The 21,826-nt window shown below is 42.9% G+C and overlaps 1 protein-coding gene across 2 annotated transcripts in view; it reads right to left on the bottom strand.

The window, feature by feature from the left end:
• phf2.L (PHD finger protein 2 L homeolog) overlaps positions 1-21,826 on the bottom strand; it is a 93,761-nt gene that overhangs the window by 30,877 nt on the left and 41,058 nt on the right. For both annotated transcript variants that reach the window (XM_041591004.1, XM_041591006.1), the window contains exons 3-12: positions 19,181-19,295; positions 18,441-18,601; positions 16,784-16,925; positions 11,870-12,056; positions 10,623-10,785; positions 9,804-9,891; positions 9,070-9,176; positions 5,366-5,457; positions 3,492-3,581; positions 1,138-1,554 (exon numbers count right to left, since the gene is read on the bottom strand). In XM_041591004.1, the coding sequence (XP_041446938.1) occupies positions 1,138-1,554; positions 3,492-3,581; positions 5,366-5,457; positions 9,070-9,176; positions 9,804-9,891; positions 10,623-10,785; positions 11,870-12,056; positions 16,784-16,925; positions 18,441-18,601; positions 19,181-19,295 (1,562 nt within the window). The remainder of the gene's footprint in view (positions 1-1,137; positions 1,555-3,491; positions 3,582-5,365; positions 5,458-9,069; positions 9,177-9,803; positions 9,892-10,622; positions 10,786-11,869; positions 12,057-16,783; positions 16,926-18,440; positions 18,602-19,180; positions 19,296-21,826) is intronic.

Here is a 21,826-nt window from a genome sequence, read left to right as displayed (position 1 = left end):
AGTTCGGCTTTTCTCTCTAATGCGCATGCACAGCCATGAGAAGAAAAGAGAAGCTGGAAGAGGATTCGCTCCGTGGTGCTCACTGGTATAACCCCGGGCCGGTGCAGTTTTCTGCTGATTGGAGCACCAGCCCGGGGTTTAAGGTAAGTCAATACATTCACTTGGGAGTGCCTAACATTTCCTCCTCCTTTAATTATTAGCAGGATTATGCCTTTCAGTTCAGGTGTCTAGACTCATTGCATATTAATTTGTATTCTATTAACGAGGAACTATTGCCAAAATGAAAATGTAATATAAGCTTCGTCAAACTGAAATAAGAAACTTTCTAAATACAAACAATTAAAAATTCTGTAAAGTTTCTGAAATAATCAAGTTTATATTCACTATTCCTCTCTCAGCATCTGTTTCTCTTAATTCTCTCTTCATGCAGCAGTTGGGTGTCAGATATTCACTGACAGTTACATCCAATATATCTTATAGGGGGGGCTCCTTTTGCCTAGAAGATGTATTAGAGGTCACTCTATTAAACTCACCAGACATCATGTCTCTCTACATGCAGGATTTGTGCAAAAGGCAGTTATTTTGTTACATTTTGTTTGTACTGGAATCAGTTATTTGAGTGAGCTCTAATACATCTGCTAGGGAAGGAGCCCCCCTATAAGATATATTGGAGCTAACTGTCAGTGAATATCTGACAACCAAAAAATTTTTCCATTTTCGCAATAGTTTCCCTTTAATTATTTTATCAACGTATTATTTTTAATTAATGTTTGTACTGCTTTTGGATGCTCCAATTCACATAACTTTGATTTCCCAAAACTCAACTCACTGCATTTTCCCTTTATGTCATAACCCAGTGCAAACATACCATCATGGGTTAAGCACGTTAAAATGCATCTACTGTTTCATTAAGGAAGGAACGCAAAAGGATTTCTATAGTGCATACTAAGTTTGCCTCAACCCTCGGGGCGATTTAGGACCATGACAGATTCTTTGTCACCTGCAGGAAATCTCTCTCCCAAAAACACCCGATGCTCCACACCCACTGGGGACGATAAAGCAGATAAATGTGACTACCCCTCTGTGTCCTGTGACAATTGCAATACATGAGTGTAGCCTATCCTGAGCTCCACTTACTATCCCTTTCTTTGGTGCTTCTGCTGTAATCATAGTATCTTTTGTGTGGGTATCTAGAGGCTCTAGATCTGGGGTCGTAGGGAGCGAGATGGGGCTTTCCTTCATCTTCTTTCCTTTCTTCTTCCCCCCGTCCTTTTCCTTCTGAGGCTTTGGTGCCTTGGGGGTCTTGTTGGGTTTGGCAACTTTTGGGGGTTTCGCCACTTTGGGTGGTTTCGGCGGTTTCGGAGGCTTTGGCGGCTTGAGCGGTTTCTCGTTTTTAGCAGTATTTTTTTGGGGAGCTTTTTCCATTTTTTCCAAGGGTGGAGGGGATTCCGGAACCGGAGAGGCAGGTTCCTCCTTTTCAATTTTCTCCGCTATATTGTTCTTTTCTGCAATAATGTTGGCACTCACTTCTGTTTTGGTAACCTTAGAAGCGTTCTGCAGGGTAAGAGATAAATCAGAGAGAAATGGTTTATTTACAAATACGCCCCTACAGAACCAATGAGGAAGAGTAAAAGGCAAACTGAACAAATGAACACAGGCAGGATTTGTAAGAGACAAAAATGCTCTAGAACATGGTCTGTGCACTAGAACTTTGGCCTGGACATGAGCTGTACGTGATCCTTTATTTACTGATGCAGCAAAACGTAGATTAAAATAAATGGAAAAGAAGAATCGACTGAAGTGGCACATTGTTCTTTGTGTCTGTGCCATAGATTGTACTTTGCATGACACTTAATATTATGTTATTACAAACAAAATTAGGTAATTTAGCTTGAACCAAGGCAAGATGGTGACAGGGAGGCAAGATGGAGAAAGTAGGACAAGATGGAGATAGTAGGACAAGATGGAGATAGTAGGACAAGATGGAGATAGTTGGACAAGATAGAGACAGTAGGACAAGATGGAGATAGTAGGACAAGATGGAGACAGTAGGACAAGATGGAGATAGTAGGACAAGATGGAGATAGTTGGACAAGATGGAGACAGTAGGACAAGATGGAGACATTAGGACATGATGAAGACAGTAGGGAATATGGAGACAGTAGGGCACAATAAAAACTGATGGGTAAGATGACGACAGCAGGGCAAAATGGAGACAGGAGGGCAAGATGGAGACAGGAGGACAAGATGAAGACAGTAGGCCAAGATGGAGACAGTAAGACAAGATGGAGACAGTAGGCCAAGATGGAGACAGTAGGCCAAGACGGAGACAGTAGGCCAAGACAGAGACAGTAGAACAAGATGGAGACAGTAGGACAAGATGGAGACAGTAGGGCAAGATAGAGACAAGAGGACACTATAGAAACATTAGGGCAAGATGAAGACAGTAGGACAAGATGGAGACAGTAGGACAAGATGGAGACAGTAGGACAAGATGGAGACAGTAGGACAAGATGGAGACAGTAGGACAAGGTGGAGACAGTAGGACAAGATGGAGACAGTAAGACAAGATGGAGACAGTAGGACAAGATGAAAACAGAAGGCAAAGAGGAGACAGTAGAGCAAGATGGAGACAGTAGGACAAGATGGATTTAGTAGGGCAAGATGGATTTAGTAGGGCAAAATGAATATAGTAGGGCAAGATGGATATAGTAGGGCAAGATGAAAACAGAAGGCAAAGAGGAGACAGTAGGACAAGATGGAGACAGTAGGGAAAGATGGAGACAGTAGGGAAAGATGGAGACAGTAGGGCAAGATGGATATAGTAGGGAATATGGAGACGGTAGGACAAGATGGAGACAGTAGGGAATATGGATACAGGAGGGCACATTGAAGACTGATGGGTTAGATGGAGACAGGAGGGCATGGTTTAAATCAGTGATCCCGAACCAGTGGCTTGTGAGTAACATGTTTCTCACCAACCCCTTGGTTGTTACTCCCAGTGCCCTCAAAGCAGGTGATTATTTTTTAATTGCAGGCTTGGAGACAATTTTTGCTTGCATGAAACCAGTTGTACTGCCAAACTGAGCCTTTTTTAGACTGCCTGGCCACATAAAGGCTACCAAATAAGCAATTACGGTATTTGGCACCCCCAGGAAATTTGTTCATATGCGTGTGTTGCTCCCCAACTGATGTTCAAATTGAATGTGGTTTAAAAAGGTTGGGGACCTCTGGTTTAGATACTATGGTATAATTTAGCCAGTAGGACTCGATGACAAGATAGTGACAGTAAGAGAAGAAAATGGCAATAGGGCAAGATGGAGACAATATTAAATATAAAACTGTCAACATTACTGGGTCGAGAGCTACATCATCAAAGACAATTCAGAGAACTGCAGCAACATAACGATGACACGATTTGTCAGAAAAAGCCCAAATATCTGGTACTGAGATTCATGTCTGCAGATACAGAACCCAAATAGGTGGTGTACCTCAGTTAGACGGATTTCTTTGGCGAGATCCTTGATGAGCTGTGACGGCTTAAAGTGTTCTGGCAGCTCATCTTCATGTTCTAGCAGAGCCTGAGAAATAATCAAATGGAACCCAGGTGTCAGCAGACAGACAGTAATGCAGGGGTTAAAGACCAGTGCTGCCCAGCGCTTCTGTAAACCAGTTATACAGTATCTGGATTATCATATTATTATGTTGGAATGCAAGAAAAGTTTATAGCTCCTTGGGGAAAGCTGCTAGCCACATTTGCTTTCTAATTGCTGGGGTCGCTGACCCGAACAACAAGAGATAGCTTTAAAGAGATACTGTCATGGGAAAAAAAATTTTTTTCAAAATGAATCAGTTAATAGTGCTGCTCCAGCAGAATTCTGCACTGAAATCCATTTCTCAAAAGAGCAAACAGATTTATTCAATTTTGAAATCTGACATGGGGCTAGACATTTTGTCAATTTCCCAGCTGCCCCTGGTCATGTGACTTGTGCCTGCACTTTAGGAGAGAAATGCTTTCTGGCAGGCTGCTGTTTTTCCTTCTCAATGTAACTGAATGTGTCTCAGTGGGACCTGGATTTTACTATTGAGTGTTGTTCTTAGATCTACCAGGCAGTTGTTATCTTGTGTTAGGGAGCTGTTATCTGGTTACCTTCCCATTGTTCTGTTGTTTGGCTGCTGGAGGGAAAGGGAGGGGGTGATATCACTCCAACTTGCAGTAAAGCAGTACAGAGTGATTGAAGTTTATCAGAGCACAAGTCACATGACTTGGGGCAGCTGGGAAATTGACAATATGTCTAGCCCCATGTCAGATTTCAAAATTGAATATAAAAAAATCTGTTTGCTCTTTTGAGAAATGGATTTCAGTGCAGAATTCTGCTGGAGCAGCACTATTAACTGATTCATTTTGAAAAAAATGTTTTTTCCCATGACAGTATCCCTTTAAATTTCACTTCCCAGAGAGAGGCTAACAGAAATTAAAACACAAGAGAAAATATACAGGAAGCAAATTAAAAATAAAATAGCAGTTGCAGCGCAGCTTGGGTGAACTCCCCACTACAGCATACCTAGGGGTTATTTATTAAAGGTCAAATATTAAATGTTTTTATACCTCTTATTTAAGAAAAAACTTGAATTGAAAAAACTTGATTCAGCGAGTTTGAGTTGCAAAACTTGAATCGATCGAGTTTTCGCAAATAAAACTCGATCGATCCAATTGATGGAGTTTTCGGGCAAATCAGTCCAAAAAAAAAAAAAACTCGATCATAAAGGCTATTAACATTTTCAAATGGTTCAAGGCACCTCTGCCATTGACTCCGACGTGACCTCAACAGGCTTTATATGGTGTATTTTCGGATTCCAGCTATTTCCAGGGTCAGGGTATAATAAATCTTCAAGTTTTTTGTTTTAACCTGAAAATGTGAGTTTTGACAAAATAACACCTCAAAAACTCAAATTTGTGGAACACACAGCTTCAACCTTAATAAATAACCCACGTAATGTTAAATTACAGATATAGGTTCCCTTTAGTGTAGAAATACCTGGTGGCTGTGTTTTAGGGTGACATTTATGAAAAAAATGGTTATCAAAGCAACGGTCATGGATTGTCTCGGTTTTGGTGGCAATAAATGTGCCCCATAGTCTTAAAGTAGTTTGAGTGGCGAGACCATGCTGGGAGACTTCTCTGCGGGTGGGCAGACTCCCTTTCCAAACACCCAAGTTTATTAAAGGGATATTGTTACGGGAAAACATCGTTTTTTAAAACACATCAGTTAATAGTGCTGTTCCAGCAGAATTCTGCACTGAAATCTATTTTTTTAAATGAGCAAATACATCATCAAAGAAGAAAAACAGCTGAAATCCTTACGTTTTTTTTAGTCCAGGATCTAAAGGCTCCGTTGAGAATTTTGGCCCCTTGGACAAGATGCGTTGCTGGCTGCTTCCCGGCTTTGTGCAGAGCTGTAGGCAAAGAAACACGACGGATGAATAATGCAATATTCTATTTTACTTTGCCTTTAGAAAGTAGCCACTCAAATGTAGAGGAAACTCTTCCCCAGGTCCCAGAGACAAAAGCGCATTTAAATAAATCATATCTGGAGTTTCCCAATGAGTCTCTACCCTAGAGAGCCTCCTGGGCCCAAACTGGGAACATCCAAGTAGGGTTAATCCTTTATGACAATGATCCCCAACCAGTGGCTCCAGAACAACATATCGCTCCCCAAGCCCTTGGATGTTGCTCCCAGTGGCCTCAAAGTAGGTGCTTAATTTTAAATTTCAGGCTTGGAGGTAAGTTTTGGTTGTATAAAACCAGGTGTTCTGGCAAACAGAGTCTCCTGTAGGCTACCAGTCCACATAGGGGCTACCAATAGCCAATCACAGTACATATCTGGCATCCCTGGGGAACTATTTTCATACTTGTGTTGCTCCCCAACTCTTTTTACATTTGAATGCAGCTCACAGATATAAAAGGTTGGGGACCTCTGCTCTATGACAATCTGGTGGATTCCCTGGATCATCTTGCTGCTAATTTATTCTAATAGTTTCATCCATTATATTCTATTCATAGATTATCATTATATTTACCTCCCCAGTTCCTAGTAAGGAATTCTATAACCTGATGGAGCTTCCAGTGTCAGTGGGTGTTCACTTCTCACCTGCACCTAAATAACAAAGTCTTTGCACTTCTAATTAAGGTCATTTGTTGCCTTATTAATTAATTTAAGTCACCCAGCTTTGACCCTTTCATTTTCTCCCTTGTCCATGTAAGCAGACGGATGCCCAAATATGTTATGGGATTCTCAGCTTCTTTTCCTACTTCTTCTTTTCAAAATGTTTTTATTGATTATCCGTACACTTTGGGGGTAATTTACTAAAATCTGAATTTATCTTATTGTCCCAATAAAAAAAAAAAAGCTCACCAAAATCCCTATGCCCGATTTTCCCTTATTTATTAAAGGAAAACTATACCCCCAAAATGAATTTTCAAGCAACAGATAGTTTATATCATATTAAAGAATCTTACCAAACTGGAATATATATTTAAGAAAATATTGTCCTTTTACATCTCTTGCCTTGAGCCATCATTTTGTGATGGTCTCTGTGCTGCCTCAGAGATCACCTGACCAGAAATACCACAGCTCTCACTGTAACAGGAAGAGATCACCTGACCAGAAATACTGCAGCTCTCACTGTAACAGGAAGAGATCATCTGACCAGAAATACTGCAGCTCTAACTGTAACAGGAAGAGATCACCTGACCAGAAATACTGCAGCTCTAACTGTAACAGGAAGAGATCACCTGACCAGAAATACTGCAGCTCTAACTGTAACAGGAAGAGATCACCTGACCAGAAATACTGCAGCTCTAACTGTAACAGGAAGAGATCACCTGACCAGAAATACTGCAGCTCTAACTGTAACAGGAAGAGATCACCTGACCAGAAATACAGCAGCTCTAACTGTAACAGGAAGAGATCACCTGACCAGAAATACTGCAACTCTAACTGTAACAGGAAGAGATCAGCTGACCAGCAATACTGCAGCTCTAATTGTAACAGGAAGAGATCACCTGACCAGAAATACTGCAGCTCTAACTGTAACAGGAAGAGATCACCTGACCAGAAATGGTTGAACGTACAAGCCGACTACAAGCACAATAAAATAAACATCGCTATGAGACAACAATGGACTTCTGGGATAACCGAACACCCGAGTGACCTTACAGGCAATACAGGATGAGTGGAACCACCACTATTACGACCCAGACGGTCTGCACAACTACCGTTCAGTCAGGGAGGTTCGGATCTATGTCAGCCCATGAGCCCCATATGTTGTCAAATTTTGTAGGCGTGCCCCATGCAATATCTTTTTATAGAGACCTACATTGTTTGGGGGGTATAGTTTTCCTTTAATTAATCAACTCGATTTAATCAGATCGGTAAAAAAAAAGATCGAAAAACCCAAATCATGCAATTTTTCAGGCGTTTCTCCTGAAAGCTTGATTTTCAAAAGCTTGAAGTTTTTGCCCAAAAACTCTGAAAAAGTCAGATTTTCAGCTAAACCCAGTGCAGATCATAACTTCAAATTGTGATAGGCGCCTCTCCCATTGATTTATACAGGACCCGGACAGGTCTGACATGGCAGATTTTCAGGATTTGCAGCAGCATCAAGGCAGAATAAGTCTCGAAAAATTCTCGAATTATGTTACGGACAGTTATGGTATACTGAAATATTATATAATACATTAATAGTAAGAATATAACCAAGGTAAATTCAAAGAAAATTAAACCTTATTTTTCTTCTTCTCCATGTCTTGATTTATCCTAATTTCGTGCAATCTCCTTGATGGAATATGGGTATGCTCGGATTCCATCTGAAGTTTAGTTTAGGGAAACAACCCTCCGCGTCTAATTTTCCTGTATAGAAGTTCCACATCTAACCTTTTTATGGGAATCCCGATTACTTTTTCCCCTTTTTATACACCTGGCATTTAAATAGCCTTTGTAGCTGCAGCCTGGCATTGAGCATACCTCCCAACATTTTGGAAGTAAAAAGAGGGACAACATTTTTTTCCCGCACGTAGTGCAGCAAATTTTTGACCACACCCCTTTCTGTGGCCACACCCCCTAATTACCATGTTCAGTTTACAAAATTTGGCAGGTTATGAAAGTTTGAAAATATTTCTCCTTATCTAAACTGTGTTTTTGTGTCTCAAAATTGTTACAAAGTATCTTATTTGCACCTGTTAGCTGTTCTGGGCTCTCTGCTAAAAGCCAATTAAGTGAGAAACTTTGTTTCTTTTTCTGGCTGTTCAGTGCAGAGAAAAGAGGGACTTTCCAGTACAAATGAGGGACTGCGGGTTGAGCTGTCAAAAGAGGGACTGTCCCTCCGAAAAAGGGACAGTTGGGAGGTATGCATTGAGTATTGCTTCTGGCACATCATATCAATTAACCTTTCCTTGTCCTTTAATACATCATTGACTTCCCTTGTGCTCCTGATCTTGCCCAGCCCTGTGCAGGGAATCTCAGCATATGAGACATGTTGAGACTTGAACCCCAATAGAATCACTACTTCTTGTATGTTATAGAATGGACAATTCTAAGCAACTTTTTATTTGCTCTTCATTAGTTATTTTTTTATCGTTTTTTTAAATTATTCGCCTTCTTCTGACACTTTCCAGCTTTCAAATGGGGGTCCCTGACCCCAACTAAAAAAAAACCAAATGCTCTGTAAGGCTACACATTTATTGTTCTTGCTACTTTTTACTACTTGTCTTTCTATTCAGGCCTCTCCTATTCATATTCCAGTCTCGTATTCAAATCAATGCATGGTTGCTAGGGGAATTTGGGCCCTAGCAACCAGATGGCTGAAATTACAAACTGGAGAGCTGCTGAATAAGGATCTAAATAATTCAAAAGCTACAAGTGATAAAAAATGAGTCTCAGGATTTCACTTTCTACATGATATTATAAAGTAACTCCGGGGTGAACAACCCCTTTAAGCCCCCTGGGGGTCCGGCTGCCTTTAATCGCACATTGCCATAAGAAAAAGTTTGAACAAAAAGAAATGTACCTTTGAACTTCTCTAGGAAGTGCCTTCCAACATACCAACAGGCTGTCTCGAAATTTGGGAACTGGGTCAAGCTGACAATTTTCAGACGTTTTTCCACTTCATACGCCCTGCAAGATAAAACGGCAAAGAAGAGTTTGGTTTGGACTGGCACTGACAGAATATGATGGCATCTCTCTACAACATCTCTGCTACGTCTTTAGCCCAGATCTATCTGATTTATACTCACAATCCATTGCAAATACTGCAGGGTGAGATCCTCTCTGGGCAATGATATTAGAAGAGCGTGTTTGATTTGTGTAGATCATGGATGAGCAAACCTCAGCAATCAGATCCCAGGCTATCAGGGAATGCTGGGAGTTGTAGTGTAAACAATCTGAGGGCTGCAGTTTCCCTATCACCAATGGAGGGACAGATTCTGTCTCACAGGGAAACGGATGCATTATAGGATTGCACAGATGTGAGGGGCACCAGGCTCCCTTTATTGCTGGAGAGCAGCCATTGCTGTTACTGAACTGATATCGGCACAGAATGAAGATCTAAAGCCGCAGTATTAACGGCCGCATGTCCCTTTATAGATACGGGACAGAAAATAATTGCACGTCAAATGAAAGCCGCAGCAGAACAAGGTGGGAGTTCTCTCTGTTATTTGGAAGGCTCAGAGCCGAGGCAGATAAAAGGCAATAAATATTATCTGGTTATTTGTTTCGTCGCATGCTGAAACCTTAAGAACTTACCTCATCTGCATCTCAACACTCAGGCTGTGCAAGAAATGCCCCGAAAATGCCAAACAGTCTACTGGGGTGAGCGTTGCATAAATCCAACCTGTGGGGGAACAAAGGAAAGATTTGTTAGTAAAGCCGCGGTGGAGAGAAGGACAACATGAGCTGTGAGATTAAAGTAGTAAAAGACTTGTCAATCAGTCTGTAATTATTCTTCATTTGTACAGCACCAACATATTGATCAGCACTGCACATCCATCTTTTCCATTCGATCCAGTGGAGCTACACAAACACCTTCCCTTGGGCCTTTCACTTGCTCAAACATTAAACCACCACCACACCACCATCAACAACACCATCACCAACACTATCACCACAACATACACCACCACCACCACAAACAACACCACCATCAACAACACCGCCACCATCGACATCACCATCAACACCACCACCATCAACAATAACAACACCATCAATAACAACACCACCACCAATAACAGCATCATCAACACCACCACCACCAACAATAACGCCATTAACAACACCACAATCAACACCACTACCAACACCACCAGCCCCTCTTTCCCTTGGCCCTTTCACTTGCTCAAACATACTTGTATTCTACCTTATCTCTGGGCATGGAAATATCAAGTTTTTGTTGGGGGGGGGTCTCTTGAATTATGGGGCACTGGAAGTGTTCTACCTAATGGAATGTCTGAGAGGTTGCTTGTCTGGCTTCGTACCTAATGTACAGTTTTATGGATTTCATACACAGAGAGGTAATAGGGGATCTTGCCCCTATGGTGTTACTGGGGAAGGGGGATCTCTTACCTGTCGGAATAAAGAGTGTCTGACCCTGTTTCACTGCACATTTGTAGCATTTATCCACCTGATCTGCGAAGAACATTTCACAGTGGTTGGAAGCCGATTGCCAGCGCTCGTACAGTGAGATATTGGCCGACGCAGGTCTAATGAGATAAAAGATCTTCTCCCCCTGTGGGAAAGGGAACGTTCAGCATCAAACACAAGCTTCAGTCAGTCTATAAACTGCCCACATGTCCTGACCCTACCTGTATGGTTTGCCCTGAAGCCCTACCAAATCCTGCCACACCCGTATATCTTCTTCACTGTACCCCTGCCAAAATCTCCTGCACCTACCCATACCTTCTGCCCGCCCCTGATAAAATCTCCTGCCACACCCATTTGTCTTCTGCCCTGTGCCCCTACCAAAATCTCCTGCCACACCTGCATATCTTCTGCACCGTATCCCTCCCCACATATCTTGCCCCTACACTTATTGTCTGCCCTTTACCCCTGCCAAACTCTTCATCCACATCCGTATATCTCCTGCCTCTACCCATGCCAATATATCTTGCCCCCTGCCATACTCGATGCCATGAACCATTGCCCACATCCTCACTACCCTGTACCCAGACTTGTGCACAGTCTATATCTATGAGTACCCCCGGCCCATATCTACTGACAAAACAACCTGCCATGTTCTCTTAAAGGGCATGTCAAGCCCAAAATAAAAATGTGCCTAATATAATTCTAAGCAACTTTCCCATATACATTTATTAAACTGTTTCTGTGCTTTTAAAGTTATTTCTAAACAATTGCTATTGAAAGCAGCATTTACTTAACTCCTGATGGTTACTTTTTAAACAATGTTGGTTCCCCAGCAGCAAAGCCAGGCATGTTAATCAGCTGCCTTGTCTTACATTCAATCAACAGTCTGAACCAGCAATGCAGAGAATAGAAAGGGACGGACACTCCTTTCAATAGCAATACATATACAAATAACGTAAAAACCATAGAATATTTGTAATCAACGTATAGTGCAAAGTTACTCAGAATTAGGTTTTCTTCTATTAAGCAAAACCTTATTTTTTGGGTGGTGTAGTCTCCTGTATGAGTCTGGGGATTGATGGGATTTGTAGTTGGAAGCTATAGAATGTCTTATTATGGAATATACAAATGATAATTCTACTATGTATAACCTTCTGGTAACCTCGTGTACCCACAACATGAAATACGTAGATATGGACGAGTTTTGGGGGTGTATTTGGAAGGCTTACTTTGAGCACATGGTACCAGGCGGAGGCCCCCCCAGAGTCTATGTGAAAGTCGGTGTAACTGTCCTTGACGCAAATCAAACAGTATTTAGTCACTTTTGGCTTAGCCAGGAGGGCATCGTCCGGCCAATGGTTCTCCACCCACGAAAGCTTCTTGACAATCTCCGGCGCTTCCACTAAGCTGGACATTCTGTCTCAGAGAGAGAAGAAACATCGGCTGAAACTCTGGGAAATTATTCATAATGCAGCCGCCTCTAAATCACACGAGTTTGACTAAAATGGAATGAATCAGAGGTTACGCACGGCAAATGCGGCTGCACCGCGGGCACTAAGTGCTCTGTCTCCCGGCACAAGCGAGAGCTGCGGCACATTCACTCCCATTTGTTCCCACAGAAGCAAACGGGGTACAAAATTGCTGCATTTGTTCAGAACAATTTCACGTGGACGTTCAGCAGCTAAATTACATAGCAACATGGCAGCTCAGGCTGAAAAACAAGACACGTGTCCAGCACTTTCCACCTTTAAATATGTTCTGCCTTAGAAATAAACAAGCGAACAATAAAAATGACGATGGAATGGAATAAGCAAAATTATCCCCCTTGATTTATGCTTCGGTTATGTGGGGGCATTAATATTGCGCCATTTACTGCTCTTGAAGACATTGTGGCGGCACTTGGCACATTAATAATACTTCTATATAGAGTGTGTGCGAGGGGGTCACAGGAAGTTGGCACAATTGAACTTTGTCCAGTCAGATAAAAACAGAATGGCACATTGTGGGCTTCATTTCATATGCCACCGACACAAGTGCTCGGCCACTAATTACTTGTACTTACATTTGCCAATAACTGCACTCTGCTCCTCACGTCTGATTAAAGGGGAACTATCGCAAAAATGAAAATTTTAAATAAGCTTCCTTATACTGAAGTAAGAAACTTTCTAAATACAATCAATTAAATATTCTGCATCATCTCTGAAATAATCAAGTTTATCTTCACTATTCCTCTCTCAGCATCTGTTTCTCTTCATTCTCTCTTCATGCAGCAGTTGGGTGTCAGATATTCACTGACAGTTACATCCAATATATCTTATAGGGGGGCTCCTTTCCTAACAGATGAATTAGAGCTCACTCAAGTAACTCAGGGGGTGGTACCTGTGATGTCAAAAGCTGGGCCAGTGATGTGAAGGGACGGGTCTGGTCGTAAAGAGACAGGTCTGTGACGTAAAGGGGCGGACCTGTGATGTAAAGGGGCGGACCTTTGATGTAACGGAGTGGACCTGCGACGTAAAGGGGCGGACCTGTGACATAAAGGGGCAGACCTGTGATTTAAAGGGGTGGAACTGTGATGTAACGGGGCGGACCTGTGATGCAACGGGGTGGACCTGTGACATGGCAGCCCGTGAAGCAGGTAACAGGCTTGCCCGGTTTTCCGACTTCAGAAAACCGGGCAGGTATTTTCGAATCAAACAGCAGGTGTAAAAACCTAACTGTCCGGTTCAAAACCAGAAAGGTGGCAACCCTACAAGTATCCGATTCCAGTACAAAAAAAATCTAACAAAATAACAACTGCCTTTTGCACAAATTCTGCATGTAGATGTAAGGCGTCCTGGCTGCCCTCCGCGCGTCCAAGATGGTGGCGCCCAGAAGAGGCCATGCGGCCGTCAGACGCCAGCGTGATGCCAGCGTTTTCGCGCAAGTTAACGCTGGCGCATCCTTTGGACGCTGGCGTCCAAAACGTGCTGGCGCACATTCTGGCACACGTCCTGTGACGTCACCTAGCACGTTTTGGCGCGAAAACCCACCTATTTAAGGACGCCGCAAGGTTCTCTCAGCGCCCGAGTATAGGTTCTTCTATCTAGAGTTCCTGGGTGTCTTCTAAATATTAATTCTTGATTCTCGACCTTGCCTGAAACCTCAACCTTGATACTTCGCTGCTTGGACCGACCTTTGCCTTAAACCTCGACCACAATATCTTGCTGCCTGGACCGACCTTTGCCTGAACTGACGATTCTTCTGCCTAATCCATTGTACCGCGAACTGTGTTTGCCTATTGGCTTCCTCCTTGGTCCGCACTCCAAATTGTGCCTTCGGGCCCTGACAGTGTAATAACTCAGTAGTCTTCTTGATTCCAGGATGGCCAGCCTGCTTGGAACTGTGTGATTGATGACAGACCTTTATCTACAGCCTTCATTTCACATACCACACCAGAAATTTCCTTTATGATTGGGGAACTGCATATGGAGGAGGGGGTACTGTAAGGCGTCCTGGCCGCCCTCCGGCGTCACGCTGGCGTCTGACGGCCGCATGGCCTCTTCTGGGCGCCGCCATCTTGGATGCGCGGAGGGCGGCCAGGACGTCTTACAATATTTAGAAGACACCCAGGAACTCTAGATAGAAGAACCTATACTCAGGCGCTGAGAGAACCTTCTGGCGTCCTTAAATAGGTGGGTTTTAGCGCCAAAACGTGCTAGGTGACATCACAGGATGTGTGCCAGAATGTGCGCCAGCGTCAGCACGTTTTGGACACCAGCGTCCAAAGGATGCGCCAGCGTTAATGCACTGCGCGAAAATGCCGGCGTCACGTTGGCGTCTGACGGCTGCATGGCCTCTTCTGGGCGCCGCCATCTTGGACGCGCAGAGGGTGGCCACAACGCCTTACAGTAGAGAGAAATGATGTCTGGTGAGTTTAATAGAGTGAGATCTAATACATCTTCTAGGCAAAAGGAGCCCCCCTATAAGATATATTGGATGTAACTGTCAGTGAATATGTGACACCCAACTGCTGCATGAAGACAGAATGAAGAGAAACAGATGCTGAGAGGGATAGTGAAGATAAACTTGATTATTTCAGAGACAGAATATTTAATTGATTGTATTTAGAAAGTTTCTTATTTCAGTGTGACAAAGCTTATATTACATTTTCGTGTAATAATCCAGTTTTTGGTGCTGGTTTATAAAACTACCGTCCAGCATCGCCTCACCATATGCAATTTATTGTCGCATATTGAGTGCAGCGACGCTTATAATCCAACTCATTCCAATTTCCCAACCAATAATCAGAAGCAAATAGTGATCCCTAATCAATCGCCTGCACTCGGCGGGGGGAGATGTGAAAATAACACACGGGGAGATCGACAATCAACTCAAAGGAGCCGCCCCACGACATTAAACTGCCTGTTAACTGTAATGTCGATATTTATGGCTGCAGTTTATGGTTCTACAATACAGTAATGTGAGAAAAGCAATAACATGGGAAGCACTCGCATTTCTGGGGGAAACATTAAATAGAAGTAACATTTTGGTTCATAACGTTCATTTATGGAGTTGTAACTGTATAATCCTTAAAGGGAATCTATCCAGATAATAATCCCAGTCACTGCACCTGCCTTAATTCTCAGGACATTGCAGCCCAGTGTGGGCTCATCAGCAAGAATAGCAAATAGGAACCATTTAGCTCTCTCTCTCCTCCTTCTCTTCCATTCTACTCCTATAACTGTATCCTCTCATCTTCTATCTTGTTCTGTCTTTCCACTCTCCTTCACTTTTATCTTTTTGTATTCCTCTTCTTCTCTCCTTTTCTATTCTACTCTTATTCTCCACCATCTGTCCTCTTCTCTCCCCCATTTGTCTCTCTACTCCCTAACCCCCTTTCCCTTCTCTCCTTCTGTCTCTCATCCCCTCTCCTTTCCTTTTCTCCCCCAACTGTTTGGCCTTACTCTCCCCCATCCTCCCTCTTCTCTCCCTTCTATATTTCTCCTCTCCCCCATTTGTCTCTCTACTCCCTAACCCCCTTTCCCTTCTCTCCTTCTGTCTCTCATCCCCTCTCCTTTCCTTTTCTCCCCCAACTGTTTGGCCTTACTCTCCCCCATCCTCCCTCTTCTCTCCCTTCTATAATTCTCCTCTCCCCCATTTGTCTCTCTACTCCCTAACCCCCTTTCCCTTCTCTCCTTCTGTCTCTCATCCCCTCTCCTTTCCTTTTCTCCCCCAACTGTGTGGCCTTACTCTCCCCCATCCTCCCTCTTCTCTCTCCTTCTATATTTCTCCTCTCCCCCATTTGTCTCTCTACTCCTTAATCCCCTTTCCTTTCTCTCCTTCTGTCTCTCATCCCCTCTCCTTTCCTTTTCTCCCCCAACTGTTTGGCCTTACTCTCCCCCATCCTCCCTCTTCTCTCTCCTTCTATATTTCTCCTCTCCCCCATTTGTCTCTCTACTCCCTAACCCCTTTCCCTTCTCTCCTTCTGTCTCTCATCCCCTCTCCTTTCCTTTTCTCCCCCAACTGTTTGGCCTTACTCTCCCCCATCCTCCCTCTTCTCTCCCTTCTATAATTCTCCTCTCCCCCATTTGTCTCTCTACTCCCTAACCCCCTTTCCCTTCTCTCCTTCTGTCTCTCATCCCCTCTCCTTTCCTTTTCTCCCCCAACTGTTTGGCCTTACTCTCCCCCATCCTCCCTCTTCTCTCTCCTTCTATATTTCTCCTCTCCCCCATTTGTCTCTCTACTCCTTAATCCCCTTTCCTTTCTCTCCTTCTGTCTCTCATCCCCTCTCCTTTCCTTTTCTCCCCCAACTGTTTGGCCTTACTCTCCCCCATTCTCCCTCTTCTCTCCCCTTCTATATTTCTCCTCTCCCCCATTTGTCTCTCTACTCCATAACCCCCTTTCTCTCTTACACTCCTTTGCTTTTGTAATACTTTTCTTTAAAACATTTATTTCTCTTCTATAGCCTGTTACTATTCCTATCTTTAATTGCCCTAGACAGTATTTCTCTCTTCAGCACATTTAATAGACACGTCTGTAAAAAGGAAATTAACTGCTCTCCCTGCTTCTTTATGTTGATAAATGGGGTCCAAGATAGAGTGGGCCCAGTTAAAGCACTAAGCTCCTTGCAGAGTATGAGGAATCCAAAAAGCCTTCACTCTCACCTGGTGTCGGAGAACTCTAAGTTGATGACATTTAAGACTCTTTTCCTGTTTGTGCTGTAATAGTAATCCACAAACTCTTTGAGCTTCATCTTGCAGTCTTTCTGTTTAGTAACGTCTGTGACATCGACTGATCTCTCTGGGCCTGGAAAAACACTCACAATAAATAAATGTGTCTCTACTTCCTTTGCACAGGGGAGTGTATTTCCTGGTACTCATGTGACTGTCTCTACTTCCTTTGCACGGGGGGAGTGTATTTCCTGGTACTCGTGTGACTGTCTCTACTTCCTTTGCACGGGGGGAGTTTATTTCCTGGTACTCGTGTGACTGATTTCATATCTGGACTGACGTAACCAGCAAGTGGCCCATAAAATTATTTTTCTGCTTCCTGGAGTTACCCATTAATTTCAATTAATTAGAGCAGTTTCCTCTGTGAATCAGTTTCCATATTATGTGCTGCAATATCACAGCTGTAACCTAAACAAGCACAGGACCTGATTAACTCACATGTTACATGGTCATTTATGGAAAATGGAATATATACTAAATGTTCCTGCTGAATTGTGCTTAGTACAGGGAATACCTATGCTGCCATAGTTTTATGGGATCTCTCTGTACAGACTATGAGCAAACTTAGGGACTGTTCCTGCTGAATTGTGCTTAGTACAGGGGAATACCTATGTACCATAGTTTTATGGGATCTCTCTGTACAGACTATGAGCAAACTTAGGGACTGTTCCTGCTGAATTGTGCTTAGTACAGGGAATACCTATGCTGCCATAGTTTTATGGGATCTCTCTGTACAGACTATGAGCAAACTTAGGGACTGTTCCTGCTGAATTGTGCTTAGTACAGAGGAATACCTATGCTGCCATAGTTTTATGGGATCTCTCTGTACAGACTATGAGCAAACTTAGGGGACTGTTCCTGCTGAATTGTGCTTAGTACAGAGGAATACCTATGCTGCCATAGTTTTATGGGATCTCTCTGTACAGACTATGAGCAAACTTAGGGGCTGTTCCTGCTGAATTGTGCTTAGTACAGAGGAATACCTATGCTGCCATAGTTTTATGGGATCTCTCTGTACAGACTATGAGCAAACTTAGGGGACTGTTCCTGCTGAATTGTGCTTAGTACAGGGGAATACCTATGCTGCCATAGTTTTATGGGATCTCTCTGTACAGACTATGAGCAAACTTAGGGACTGTTCCTGCTGAATTGTGCTTAGTACAGAGGAATACCTATGCTGCCATAGTTTTATGGGATCTCTCTGTACAGACTATGAGCAAACTTAGGGGACTGTTCCTGCTGAATTGTGCTTAGTACAGGGGAATACCTATGCTGCCATAGTTTTATGGGATCTCTCTGTACAGACTATGAGCAAACTTAGGGACTGTTCCTGCTGAATTGTGCTTAGTACAGGGAATACCTATGCTGCCATAGTTTTATGGGATCTCTCTGTACAGACTATGAGCAAACTTAAGGTGCAGTTCTCTGATATAACTGATATTCTGATACATAAGTGTATGAAATGTGAAGCACTGACATAACCAATGCTGGAAGTGAGCAGAATTTCTTCTAAGTTAGATCTCATCAGGCAGCAATTTAGTCAATTTTAAACCCAAACTTCCCCTTTAGGTATTTTACAAACGAAACTCACCAACATAATTCTCCACATCACTGACATAAAACGTCGCAGCAGGTACAGTCATGCCCAGCGCGTCCTTCTTTGGCACCAGGATCGGTTCTGTAAAACCCGTTTCTTCAAATAATTCCACTGTTAATTGGTTCCCATTCAGTTTCTTGACAATATCCTCAGCGCTGGAATCATAAATTAACCACCATCGTTATCCGTCTCAACACCAGGGACCAAATCAGTGTCCTATCCCATTACAGGGACTTGCTGAACACTGCCCATGTATCTGCCATCCAATCACACGCTGAACACTGCCCATGTATCTGCCATCCAATCAAACGCTGAACACTGCCCATGTATCTGCCATCCAATCACATGCTGAACACTGCCCATGAATCTGCCATCCAATCAAACGCTGAACACTGCCCATGTATCTGCCATCCAATCACACGCTGAACACTGCCCATGTATCTGCGATATTTTAAAGAGGTAGAACCCAGTGGATTCACATTGACTCTTTGATCTGGAAACACCTCTAGTTCTCGAGGAACTAAATATGAATTCATTATCCTTCCTCGCTCAGGCCCTGGAGGGGACAGATACCAGGCAGAGGGGGGTCACACAGAGGAAAGTGTTGGAAAGTTGGGGAGACAAACAGGGCACCGAGGGCTGGGGACCCAAATGCAGGAGTTTTGGTTTCCTGGGAAGCACAAGGGATGTGGATTGAGAGAGATAAATAAAATGAGATGTGACTAATTAGTTACCTGGGGAAGGTCCGATTGCGCAGCTCCTTAATAAACACTTGGCTGCCGTTCTGCACCGGTTTTACCTCCGTGGTCTGTCCTGGGTCCTGTTTGGTCCAATTTCTTTTCTTTTTCACTGAAAAGAAACAAAGTGTTAAGCTGGTCACAGACGCAAAGATACGATCTAACAAATCAACGTATGATCGGACTTTCCCATCTCCCGACCCTCCACTAACCAGTCAGATGAAATAAAGAAGTAAAAGAAGAGATGAGCCGATGTTCTGCCCCTGACAGTAATCGTACGATAGTTATGTCTGACAGAGCTGGTGAGTCTCCCACTGATAATCTTACGATGGGTAATACACGCAGAGATATTACACACAGGCGACAGGAATCTTTTAACCTGTCCCATCGACCAAACAACCGATCTCCGTCTGACGAAAAATGTCGGGACTCTCCACACACGGTCCGAAAATCATACGAATCCTTGATTCGTGCGATCGGATCTTTGCGTCTATGGCCAACTTTATAGAGATGTTGTGTGTCAGGCTGCAGGTCTTACTAGAGATAAGTCAGTCTGTAATGTTTCCTCTTCAGGCAAATTCATAAGAGAAGCTTTTATAATAAGGGAAAATCTGATCTATTAATGAGTCTGCAGCTCATCTATGTAAATATATATTATATTGCAGGGCTAATGTGCACAGCCTCCTCGTGTCTTTAATAGCAGTCATACATGAAACACACGTAGTAATGGGCTCATATGCCTGCTGCTGACTGCACTGATTTCTAAGTCGCCATGCAGCCTGCACCTGAACTGATTAGTGGTCACCCATACAGCATGGGGATTTCATATCTGGACTGTCGTAACCAGCAAGTGGCCCATAAAATTATTTTTCTGCTTCCTGGAGTTACTCATTAATTTCAATTAATTAGAGCAGTTTCCTGTGAATCAATTTCCATATTATGTGCTGCAATATCACAGCTGTAACCTAAACAAGCACAGCACCTGAGTAACTCACATGTTACATGGTCATTTATGGAAAATGGAATATATACTAAATGTTCCTGCTGAATTGTGCTTAGTACAGGGAATACCTATGCTGCCATAGTTTTATGGGATCTCTCTGTACAGACTATGAGCAAACTTAGGGGACTGTTCCTGCTGAATTGTGCTTAGTACAGGGAATACCTATGTGCCATAGTTTTATGGGATCTCTCTGTACAGACTATGAACAAACTTAGGGACTGTTCCTGCTGAATTGTGCTTAGTACAGGGAATACCTATGTACCATAGTTTTATGGCATCTCTCTGTACAGACTATGAGCAAACTTAGGGACTGTTCCTGCTGAATTGTGCTTAGTACAGGGAATACCTATGCTGCCATAGTTTTATGGGATCTCTCTGTACAGACTATGAGCAAACTTAGGGACTGTTCCTGCTGAATTGTGCTTAGTACAGGGAATACCTATGCTGCTATAGTTTTATGGGATCTCTCTGTACAGACTATGAGCAAACTTAGGGGTTGTTCCTGCTGAATTGTGCTTAGTACAGGGAATACCTATGCTGCCATAGTTTTATGGGATCTCTCTGTACAGACTATGAGGACACTGGGGAGGAATAGAGAGGGTTGGTAGCAGGAGGATAATTACTGTATGATGTAGTGATTGTAGGAACGGAGGGTCCTGGACAACCCCCAAATGTCGGCAAGTTCTATAATTTTTTGGTTGCAGAAAAACCTTGTAACCACTGCACCTCACATAAATCACCCCAGATTCCCCTAGTTGCTTGTTAGGGATCGGTGTTTGTTTAACTTAACCCAAATAAGTTTATTGTGGATACAGCCGCTGATTCCTTGAGAAGGAGAGGGGCCCCAGGGACCCATTTGGGTTTATTGCCTCCTATTGGAATCGTGCTATTGCCGCTGCCTATTTAATTACCATGATGAAGATAAATGGAGCTCATGGTATTTAAAGCAACACTTACGTTTTAAGTTAACTTTTAGTATGTTATAGAACGGCCAATTCTAAGCAACTTTTCAATTGGTCTTCATTATTTATTTATTTTTTATCCTGTTCTCCTTTTAAGTCTTTACAGCTTTTAAGTGGGGGTCACTGACCGCATCTAAAAAACAAATGCTCTGTAAGGCTACAAATGTATTGTTATTGTTACTTTTTATTACTCCTCTTTCTATTCAGTCCTCTCCTATTTATATTCCAGTCTCTTATTCAAATCAGTGCATGGTTGCTAGAGGAATTTGGACCCTAGCAACCAGATTTCAGAAACTGAAAACTGGAGAGCTGCTGAATAAAAAGCTAAATAACTCAAAAGCTACAAATAATAAAAAATGAAAACCAATTGCAAATTGTCTCAGAATATCCCTCTCTACATCATACTAACAGTTAATTTAAAGGAGAAGAATCTAGTTTAGTTCCCTAAGGGGCTCCACCTGCAGCGCTGGTCCAACAAGAGGCAGAGAAATACTGTATATCAGACTATTTTGAGGCCAGATCTGTATCCCATAATCCAGACAAGGGGGTCCCCAGCACAAGAGAATCATTTATTTAGCAGTATATTATTGGATATTCTCAGCAGATATAACCGTAAGGTACAACTGAGAGCGAATAGGAAACCACAGACACAAATGTGTTTAGACTGGTGAGTAACCC

This window comes from Xenopus laevis, chromosome 4L (genome assembly GCF_017654675.1).
Source record: "Xenopus laevis strain J_2021 chromosome 4L, Xenopus_laevis_v10.1, whole genome shotgun sequence".
Lineage (NCBI taxonomy): Eukaryota > Metazoa > Chordata > Amphibia > Anura > Pipidae > Xenopus > Xenopus laevis.
The sequence above is the reverse complement of the archived record's forward strand: the minus strand, read 5'-3'. Positions and strand labels throughout refer to the sequence as shown.